The 11752-nt window shown below is 38.7% G+C and overlaps 1 protein-coding gene across 45 annotated transcripts in view; it reads right to left on the bottom strand.

Annotated features, from left to right (window-relative positions):
* Positions 1-1346: 1346 nt before the first annotated feature.
* The window catches only part of APC (APC regulator of WNT signaling pathway), a 143905-nt gene continuing 133499 nt past the window's right edge, over positions 1347-11752 (bottom strand). For all 45 annotated transcript variants that reach the window (XM_065545851.2, XM_065545856.2, XM_065545862.2 and 42 more), the window contains one exon: positions 1347-10048. In XM_065545851.2, coding sequence (XP_065401923.1) covers positions 3475-10048 — 6574 coding nt within the window. In that variant the 3' untranslated portion in view covers positions 1347-3474. The remainder of the gene's footprint in view (positions 10049-11752) is intronic.

Genomic DNA, 11752 nt, shown 5'->3' with positions numbered 1-11752 from the left:
CATTTCTGGTGCTCTGCTTTTTTCCTTAGATTCCAAGAAACCCTGTGATAACATATATATATTCAGATATTGTGCACCTGGCTCCCATCCTCCGCAAAATTCATCCTTTCATGTAATTAACCTTGTGGCAACATGATCCATATTTTAATTAAGAAACATTTTACTGTACTTACAGTGCTATTTGATTCTTATGGGGCTTATCTTTGATTATGTCCTTTTCATTACCCTGGTAATTTGTAAAGTTGTCCTTAAATATCAATCTGTTAATTGCTTATTGATCACTTCCACTAGTATATTAAAAAACTGGATACATTTTCATCTGAAATCAACCTTTTCTCATTTTAAAGTTCCCATTTCATATTCTCTTTTAATCTTACTGAAAATTCAAATTAGATCTTTGCTGAAGTTATTGCTTTTTATAAGTCTCAAAGGGAACATTAACTGAGCCTTCAGATATAATCATTGTCTTTAAAATTACTTGTTCATTCATGTCTGATTAAGTTTGTCTGCTGTCAGGAGTTGAAATGAGCATTATCAGATTGGATGGCTCAATACTGAATTTTGTGCCTAGGGGAAGAAGAGTTTATCTGTTGGCATACTTTGTCAGATTAAAGGTCCAGTTACTGGGAGGAATCGCTAGAGCTGAAGGCAAATCACTCAAGGAGCCTCACTGTGATAACTTAGGGCAGTAATTCTCAAAGTGTGGTCTCCAGACCAGCAGCATTAGCCTCACCTTCCAACTTGTTAGATATGCACGTTCTTGGGCCCCATTCCAAACCTCCTGAATCAAACTGGGGGTATGGCCCAGCTATATCTTGGTAAGCACTCCTGGTAATCCCAACTCACTCCTTTGAAGTGCCTTATGATAGGTAACTCTCCCTCCCCCACTCCTCTCTAAACAGGCATCATAACTCTTGACTAATTCCCAACACTGGACTTAGTATGCCATTTGTAGACAAGCATAAATTGGGAATATTTGGCCTGCTATCGATTATAGCAGAACCCTGTGAACATCTATAATTAGAATTGAGACTTGCCCCTTTACTAATTCAGAACCACTATCTCCAATAGAGGGCCTCATCCAGCAATCTTTACTTCAATGGGTAGTGTAGACTGGCCCTTCTCCCAGTCAGTGTTGCCTACAAAAATTCCACTTTTCTGGCATGTGGAATGAACTCTTCATTTTCAACATTTGTATTTTCTTATTTGAATTAAAAGGCAATTTTATCTAATTGACTAACATCCCATCTCTTTCCATAGAAGTACTTGAAGTGGTTTGCAAAAACTGGCAAGCAATAATTCAGAAAGTTAGAAATAGAAAGTCAGAAAATGAAAGGAAACCAATATGACCTATATGCATGTATCTCCATTGTTTATGGAAGCTTTGGAGAACAACAGAAATAGATTGTATTCATAGACAATTTCAGATAACATTTGGCAAAAATGTAAATGTCAATCATTTCAAAGATAGTAAATTGAAGTGTTTACAAAGTGGTGCAGTAGACACAGTACAGGCATTGGAGTCAAATACCTTAGCTCAAGTCATAGCACTTTATTTACTGGCATTTTAGCTTTAAAAAAATCATTCTCATTACCTGGAAGTTATAAACACAGGTAAGGGGTAGATAATTAACTACTTAATGTGATTTTCAAGGCACCAGGTAGGTGTATTTACTCCTCTTTTATCTCCTCTTCTGAGTGCCCCACAATGCTTAAAAAGGTTTTCCCTCCCCAAATAGTGTATGAATCCTATCACTAAAAATAAATTTTCATTTATTCAACAAATATGTGTGCATGTATCATCACAGTCACCCTTTGATCTTTTAGAACAAACCAAGGAAGATATATTAAGTAAATTATCTTAGTTAATAAGTGTCAGTTTATTTTCCTTCAGGAAGGAGGACTTCCCTCCATTGTACAAGGGGGCACTTAACATGTACCCCAGAACTGTACCCACCAAAAACAAAGTTTCCTTAACAGGCAGGGATTTTAAAACATACTTCTGAATATCCTAATGGTATTAAACCTACCTTTGAAGTTCCATGTGATTTGAATTTCCTGAACATGGCAAACAGCTGATTATACTTCACTGCTGAAATTTTGCTCTAACATACAGGGTGATAAAAAGTGTTCATGTCAGACCCAGTTGCAACAAGATGAAGGGGCAAGACAGTAACATTGTAAAGCTTCGAAAAGACTACAATGTCTAAGAATAATCAATTTCAACTACAGAATTCTATAACATTAAGAAAAAGGAAATTATGTGGGCCTATTATGTTTAATGCTTAGTCTATGCTAGGCTGTTTACATTGCTATTATATGAATTTATTTTTACTGAGCTCCAGTGGAGTAAGAAAAAAAAGTTTAAGCGGAAAAATATTAAAAATCAAGATGAGCTAATCACATAAAAGAAATTTCAGGAATGGCTAAGTGCCAACACATGGAATGGTTAAGTGGCAACAGTCTTCTTCAATTATTTTTATTACAGTAAGAGGAATTTTACTCTTAATGCATAGAATCTGAAGAAAAAAATTTATATAAGCTTTTAAAAGAGGCCTTTTAAACAATTATTAATACAAGTGTGAAACAAGACCCTTCAAACAAATACCAATTTCAGTAATAGTTTACATACAGCAATAATTTATTCTGAAATGTTCATTTAGTTTCTGTTGAGACACAATTCATGTCTCATTAATAAAAGAGCAGCCATCTCACCTCAAATACCAGAATATACAACAAATTACAGCATAGCAAAAATTCTACCTACTTTCAGATAAAATCTAGTTCAGGTAAAATAGTTTCATTCAATGTTTTACAGTTACACAGATTTTTGTTTTGTTTTGAGCACAAAATAGTGTAAATTATTACACTGTAGCTATCTCTATGCACATCATGTGACCACATAACTGTTAATCATTACTTCTGAAATTGAACCGTCAGTTTCATTCATGCAGTAAAGCAAAGCAGGCTGGGTAAACTTGTTCATCGGGAACCATATTACTGTGAATTTCACAGCCACATGATTAATTATGATGTTAGATGGACTCACAAGGACAAAAACATTTTCTTTTTTTGCATAAATACCAATTTTTCCCTGATGTAAGTTTAGTCAGTTTATAATCTAGAAATGATTGATAACAGCAATATATCATATTTTCTATCTGTAGTGTTATTTTTAGACAAGCAATAATTAAAGGAAGTTGGGATGGGATGCTACTTAAATACATGTAAAACGTACTGTACAAACATACTTGGCTTTACTATTTTTTTCCTAACCATCAAGTGTGCCTCCCCAAATAAGACCAGTGAAGACAAAGTATACTATCAAATATGGCTTCCAGAACAAAAACCCTCTAACAAGAATCAAACCTATTTACAAAATTTTTCAGTCTTTTAAAGTTTCATTTGAAACAAAATGTCTATATAGTAGTTGTAATTAACATATAATTTTCTTAGTTTCATTCTTCTGCTCTTTTAAACGGATGTCACAAGGTAAGACCCAGAATGACGCTTAGGACTTTGGGTTCCACTGGATTCTGTGCTGTCAGTTTTTGAATCTCGCTTCTTTGTGTTGTTATTCACTGGAGTTGGGATCTGAGACGGCCGAGCTGAAGTGCTATCTGCGCTGCTTTTCCTAGGGCTTGGGTTGTAATTAAAAGGAGTCACTCTGGCAGCAACAGTCCCACTAGGTGAACTGTGTTTGCTTGAGCTGCTAGAACTGAATGGGGTACGTTCCACTATAGAACTTTCATTAGTCTCTGATACAGGGACAGGATTATTTTGTCCTGGTTTTGTCTCAGTTCCTTTCTGGTCAGGGGCATCTACCTGAATAAAGGAGTTCAGGCGATTTTCCAAACCCACGGTACGCATGGGAACACTGCCATTACCCACATTTTGTTTTGCCTGATTATCTTTTGAATCTTTGTTTGGATTTCCCTTTTCTGAAACACTGTCAATCACCGGGGGAGTATTACCTGTGGGAGATCTTCCAGATCTAGGATTGTTAATGGGACAGTCCTCAATTCTTACCCAAACATCCTCTGTTTTAGAAACAGCAGGTGCCATTTGATAAATTAGAGTCTTTGATTCAGCACCATTTGTAGCACCTGAGGAAACGGTCTGAGAAGTACTATTTGTGGGAGAAATTTCATTTTCTTTTATTTTTCTCCATGTTCCTTTTGCGGATACTTGGTTTTCTTTACTTTGTTTGGTTCCTGAAATCGAGTTCACATGTTTTTCATCCTCACTTTTTGCTTTTTCACTGGATTCTGATGAAGCAGAAAGAATTGAAGATGAACTTCCAGTTCTTCTCCAAGTGCTTACTCGAGGAAGGGATGATGAATGTTTGCTGTGCTCACGTTTCCAGGTTCCTGACCTATTGATCGGAAGTCTAGAAGGACTTTCAGAATGAGACCGTGCAATATCATGGCGCTTTGCTGGTCTTCCATCATTATACTCTATAGTGGGACTGAGATTAGGGGGTAGTTTTCGCCATCCACCAGCCTGAACAGATGAATGTGTGGATAGAGACATATCAGGAAGGGAAGGACTTAAAACTGGAGTTTGTGCCTGGGACCTAGTGGGAGAAGCCGGTCTAGACGATGGAGAAAGGGATTCAAATGAAGCAGATTCCTCCAATTTTCTTCTTAAGGTTGGGCTTGGAGCTTCTTTGATGAAAGTTGACTGGCGTACTAATACAGGTCTTTCTGATCTATCAGATTCACTTCCACTTGATTTAGTTGAAGACATTCTAGAAAGCTCTACCTTTTTATTGGCTCCATTACCATTATTCACCTGATTTAGTCCTTTGGAGGCAGACTCACTTCTTGGAATACTACTGGCGTTCTTGGATAAACCTGTTTGTTTGGTAAGGTTCTGTTGGCTCATCTGTCTGCCTGGAGATGTATACGACATTTTTCCAGAACCTGAGGACTTAGTTGAAGCAGTACTAGGAGATGATGTCCTTGGAAGCTGAGATAATTTGTTAGGAGGACTTATTCCATTTCTACCAGGGGAAATTGAGTTTCGGCCAGGAGACTGTATAGGTCTACTTAATGGTTGCTGGGCAGGTCTTGAAGGGGTCGAATCTCTAGATCCTGATCTAGAAGGTGCTTTACTTGACCCACCTATTTGAGATGTCTGCCTGGCAACAGGGCTTAATTCTGATTTCACAGATGGCTTGGCTCCTCTAGGAGAAGTGGTGGCCGTTTGACCTTCACTAGGGCTTTTGGAGGCTGGAGTCTTAAGGGGTGGGCCTTTTTTAGAAACAGGACTTGTACTTGAGGAGCTATTTCGAACTCCTGGAATATGAATCATTGTCCTGCCTCGAGAGATTGAAGGCATGTTTGCTTGAAGGGGCTGTTTCATTTGGCCTGAAATTTCTGAATTAGATCGAACTTTTCCAGTAATCAAACTTTTATAAACTTTTTTTCCTCCTTTGATTCCTTTACTTTCAGATTCTATCTTTTTAGTTTCCAATGTACTTTTCTCCCCTGGTTTTAGAATTCGTGGGCCTTTATTACTTGTAAAGGGTTTTTCTTCTTGATCAGGTGTAAGATGAAATGGTGATCCCAGAGAGATTCCTGATTTCAGGGAAAGGATGGAATCTGAATCAGATGAAGCTTGTCTAGATAAACATGCAGCAGCAGCAGCTTGATGTAAACTACTTACTATGGAATTTGCACCTTCCTGAATAGCTTTCCAATCAAAATTTTCTGAATCAGGGGATAAACCATGTTCTGAATCTGGTCTCTGTATATCTTTTAAATCAAGTGTCAGATCTTCAGCTAACATGCCACCCATATTTCTGGGACTATGTTTTTCATTATCACCCTTAAGTCTTGAAGGCTTTTTCTTTTTTGGCATTGCGGAGCTTATACATTCCTGCAACAGGTCATCTTCAGAGTCAATACTAAGAGAACTGAGAGAACTGTTTCTTGAGAAACAAACTGGGGTATCTTCAACATGAAACGATTTTGGAGCATAGCCTGATGCTTGAGGTTTACTTGGTTCTCCCTGTGAATCAGGGGGCTCAGTCTCTTTGATAGGTTCATTTTCTTTATTGTTGTTGTTTTCTTGGTCAATGTCACTGAGAGAACTCAGAGAAGAATTATGAGAAAAGCAAACTGGAGTATTTTCAATAGCAAAATTCTGTAATTTTTCATCAGTTGCTGCCCCTCTGTCTGGTATGTCTTTGGATGACTGGGGAAAAGTGGATTGCTTCTGCAGTATGGGTTTAAGCTGACCTCGATTTATTGGATGCTTTGCAATAGCTTGTGTCTTACTAGCTGATTGTTGGTTGGAGGTTAGTTCTGTGTGGCTGGTAACTTTAGCTTCTGATTCCTTATTTTCTTTCGCCTTTCTTAATTCAGCCTTTTCCCTGGAAAGGTCAACATCATCATCATCAAAATCTAGAGAACTCAAAGAATCATTTCGTGAAAAACAGTAAGGAGTTCCTTCAATAGGTGTGTAATGATGAGGTGAATCAAAAGCAAAACTTCCTCTGACTCTATCTTCATTATTTGGGAGCTTATCATTGAAGTCCTTGGAATTATTTTTCAAATTCTGTTTCTTTGAATCTTTGTTGTCTGAGAAAACTCTCTCAGCATTTAAATTATTTTTTGAGTCTGCATTTTTTCTTATACGTGTCCGATATTCAGTATTTTGTGGTATAGGTTTTACTGGTGAAGTTGGTTTCTTTTTCTTACCATCTAACTGATTTTTGTTGGTTGCAGAAGAGGACGCAGATGCTTGCTGGACCTGGTCCATTATCTTTTTCACACGGAAAGGCTTGTGACTTTTCCCTTTGGGCATAGCAGAATTAATGCATTCTGCAAGAATATCACCTTCCTCTGCTTTATTGTCATCCAATTCAGGTATGGTTACAGATGAGGTTTTTCCTCCTTGAGCCTCATCTGTACTTCTGCCTTCTGTAGGAATGGTATCTCGTTTTTCAAATTCACCTGACTGTGCCCCTGCTCTAACTCCTTCTCCAGCAGCTAACTCATTTGGAGGGGATTCTATTGTTAGATCACTTAGAGATGTAGCTGTGGAAAAGTTTATAGGTGTCCCTTCTACACAATATACTCGTGGCATATCATCTCCCGGTGTAAAACTAACATGCTTTTGGGGTTGCAACCTGTTTTGTGATGGTAGAAGTTTGTACACAGGCAGCTGACTTGGTTTCCTTGCCACAGGTGGAGGTAATTTTGAAGCAGTCTGGGCTGGCTTTTTTGCTTTACGTGATGACTTTGTTGGCATGGCAGAAATAATACATTCTTCTAGTATTTCAATATCATCATCATCTGAATCATCTAATAGGTCCTTTTCAGAATCAATAGTTTTTTCTGCCTCTTTCTCTTGGTTTTCATTTGATTCTTTAGGTTGCTCTGATTCTGTTTCATTCCCATTGTCATTTTCCTGAACTGGAGGCATTATTCTTAATTCCACATCTTTCTGTATAAATGGCTCATCAAGGCTCAGAGCACTCAGGCTAGATGAACAAGAAAATCCATCTGGAGTACTTTCCGTGGCAAAGTGTAATAAAGTATCAGCATCTGGAAGAACCTGGACCCTCTGAACTGCAGCATTTACTGCAGCTTGCTTAGGTCCACTCTCTCTCTTTTCGGCAGTAGGTGTTTTATTTTTAGGTACTTCTCGCTTGGTTTGGGCTGTTTGAGGAGGTGGTGGAGGGGTTTTACTTCTGCTTGGTGGCATGGTTTGTCCAGGGCTATCTGGAAGATCACTGGGGCTTATAATGCCACTTACCATTCCACTGCATGGTTCACTCTGAACGGAGCTGGCAATCGAACGACTCTCAAAACTATCAAGTGAACTGACGGAAGTACATCTGCTAAACATAAGTGGAGTCTCCTGAACATAGTGTTCAGGTGGACTTTTGGGTGTCTGAGCACCACTTTTGGAGGGAGATTTTGCTCCTGAAGAAAATTCAACAGCTTTGTGCCTGGTTGATTCTGAAGATAAACTAGAACCCTGCAGTCTGCTGGATTTGGTTCTAGTGTGCTGCGACACTGCTGGAACTTCGCTTACAGGGTCTTCAGTTGACCTAGTTCCAATCTTGTCTTTTATTTCTGCTATTTGCAGGGTATTAGCAGAATCTGCTTCCTGTGTCGTCTGATCACATCCTATTTCATCTTCAGCTGATGACAAAGATGATAATGAACTACATCTTGAAAAACATATTGGAGTATCTTCTACACAATAAGTCTGTATTGTTTCTTGGTTAATAGAAGAAACTTTGCAAGTGGCAGCCTTTTGAGTCTGACCACTTCTACTCTGTGCCGAACTTGGATGGAGCTGATTCTGCCTCTTGGCATTAGATGAAGGTGTGGACGTATTCTCACTGCTTGAAGAGATATGTTCAGTTTTAGTGCTTTGTCCAGACGAACTCTTTGAGAATGAAAATGACTGTTTCTGTGACGAAGGAATATCTGTGGCATATTTTAAACTATAATCAATAGGCTGATCCACATGATGTTTCTCTTCATTGTATTTTATGCTATAATTTGTTGGTCTCTCTTCTTCTTCATGCTGTTCTTCTTCAGAGTAACGTTCACTATAGTTGGTAGGCTTATCATCTTCATAGTCATCTTCTTGACACAAAGACTGGCTTACATTTTGATTAATTCCATGATTAGAACCCACTCGATTTGTTTCTGAACCGTTGGCTCCCCGTGACCTGTATGGAGAAACGCATTCCTGCTGTCCAAAATGTGGTTGGAACTTGAGGTGTTTATCATCAGTGCTCTCAGTATAAACAGGATAAGTTGTACTTTGACTCCTTGATTGTCTTTGCTCACTTTGTTTAATTTCATCTTCTATTATGTGTTTGGGTCTTGCCCATCTTTCATTCTGTGAAGGACTTTGCCTTCCAGAGTTCAACTGCTCATCTGAATATTTAAGACTATAATTTATTGGTGTATCTAGTTCTCCATCATTATCATCCATATGATTTGCACTATGTATTTTATGGGCTAGGTCGGCTGGGTATTGACCATAACTGCAAAACTTACTTTCATCATCTTCAGAATAGGATTCAATTGACGGTTTCATCTGACCTCTTTTACCATAACCATCACTACTACTGACACTATTTAAACTATCATTTGAAGATCTCTTGTATTCTAATTTGGCATAAGGCATAGAACATGTCCTATTTGAATTTTCTGACTTAGTGAAATTGTAAGTGTTTGAATGTGTATGGGCAGCAGAGCTTCTCCTAAGTGCATTTCTCTCATCTGTCACACAATGTAATTCAGTGGTAGACCCAGAACTCCTGTCTTCCTGAGAGGTATGAATGGCTGACACTTCTTCCATGACTTTGGCAATCTGGGCTGCAGTGGTGGAGATCTGCAAACCTCGCTTTGAAGAGGTTCCTGGATTTTCTGTTGCTGGATGGTAGTTGCCTAGACCAATTCCTCGTTCTCTCTCCAAACTTCTATCTTTTTCAGAACGAGAACTATCTAAGCTTCCTCTTGATGAAGAGGAGCTGGGTAACACTGTAGTATTCAAATATGGTGAAAGGACAGTCATGTTGCCAGCATTAAAATTGTCTGACCTATTATCATCATGTCGATTGGTGTCAAAAACATAATCACCATAGAGACTTTGCTTGTGTCTTTGCTTACTACGATGAGATGCCTTGGGACTTAAATTGTCTATATTGTCAAAAGTTTCTGACAAATGCTGAGCATCTAATTCTGCTTCTAGGGCTTTTTGTTTCCTAACATGAAGAGATGGCAAGCTTGAGCCAGGAGACATAATATTGGCATCCTTGTACTTCGCAGGCCTATTTGCCATGAGATTCCTTAAAGCTGCAGCACTTCCCATAGCAATCATTTTGTGCTTTGAATGAATGAGGTTCTTGAGCATGCTAACTGCCCCCATGTCCCATAATGCTTCCTGGTCTTTAGGATTTCTTGCTGAGAGATTCCACAAAGTTCCACAAGCATTACTGACTATTGTCAAACTATGAGATTTTAAGTGTTGTAATAAAGTCTGTAGACAGTTGTTCTCTCTTAGAATTTGCCTGAAATAAAGAGATCATAAAATTAAGGTCAAAATGTGTATCCAGTAACAACAAATAAAACGATAGAAAACAATAGGAATAATATGATTATACCAATTATCCTATAAATTCCAAGTATTCCACATCTCCTTCTGTTCTTTCTTATTTCATGTAATGTTTACTGTTTTAAAATACTAATCTGTCACACTAAAAAAAGTACAGGTGTTATTTTTGTCAATTCTACATTTCCTATTCTGACCCAATAGCTTAAAACATTTGCAGGGGGTGGGGCACGTACATTTACTCTATTCATATAACAGTTTCCCAATTTAAAAACTATCAATATATCATGAAATCCTATGTTGAATAGGAATTTTGTGGTAATTTAATCTATGGTTGGGTGCCACTCTGATACTGATATATCTTGGAAGAGGTAGATAGAATTGATTAAAGATCTTTCTTCAGTCAGTGCACATTATAAGCTCTTAGATTAGCACACTTACTTTTCAGAGTAATCTCTGTATTTTTTGGCTTGATTGTGTGATACTGCCATCCCTCTTACAAGTGCTCTTGGCCGGACACGGTGGCTCATGCCTCCCAGCACTTTGGGAGGCTGAGGAGGGTGGATCACCTGAGGTTGGGAGATCGAGGCCAGCCTGGCCAACATGGTGAAACCCTGTCTCTACTAAAAATACAAAAATTAGCTGGGTGTGGTGCATGCCTATAGTCCCAGCTACTCAGGAGGCTGAGCCAGGAAAATCACTTGGGAGGTGGAGGTTGCAGTGAGCCGAGATCACACCACTGCACTCCAGCCTGGACAACAGAGTGAGACTCCATCTCAAAAAAAAAAAAAGAAAAGAAAAGAAAAAGAAAAAAAGAAAAGAAAAAGTGCTCTTTGGCAGACTGTATGCTTATTATTTTTAAAAAATAAATTAAATTAAAGCTTTCAAAACATTTAAGGCATATAAAAACAAGGCGTGAGGATCAGCATAATGAACTCTGGACATGAAAGAGCAACAGCTTGTTTAATGCAGGCAAACTGAAGATTAATGACAGCATATTCAGCTTTAGTGGGTTTTAAAATGGACTGGCAAGGGTACACAATAAGCTTTAACATGGTGGTCTTCTCTTAGCAGTCCAGTAGTTACAGGACTTAAGAAATCTTCTCTGCATAGCAGAAAGGGAGACTAGGCTTGTAGTTTCTGCATCACAGACTTAAAAAATGAATAAGCTATAAAAAAAACATATTTTTGGCCAGGCGCAGTAGCCCATGCCTACAATCCCAGCACTTTTGGAGGCTGAGGCTGGCGGATCACCTAAGGTCAGGAGTTCAAGGCCAGCCTGGCCAACATGGTGAAGCCCCATCTCTACTAAAAATTTGCCAGGCATGGTGGGGGCTACCTGTAATCCCAGCTACTCGGGAGGCCGAGGCAGGAGAATCACTTGAACTCCAAAGGCAGAGGTTGCAGTGAGCAGAGATTATGCCACTGCACTCTACCCTGGGCAACAGAGTGAGACTTCATCTCAAAAAAAAAGAAAGAAAGAAAGAAAAAAAAAAGACAGTTGTATTTTTGTTGACATAATACAGAATCCGAGTTCTGAAAATGTGTGCCCTGCATCTGAGGCACTCTTTTAGGTTTTGCAACTCTAGCAGATTGGATGAATGGCTGTTAGCTAAATAATATTATTTACTGGCCGGGCGCAGTGGCTCACGCCTGTAATCCC

Source organism: Macaca fascicularis, chromosome 6 (assembly GCF_037993035.2).
Source record: "Macaca fascicularis isolate 582-1 chromosome 6, T2T-MFA8v1.1".
NCBI classification, from domain to species: Eukaryota; Metazoa; Chordata; class Mammalia; order Primates; family Cercopithecidae; genus Macaca; species Macaca fascicularis.
This window is presented reverse-complemented; position numbering and strand designations above follow the sequence as displayed.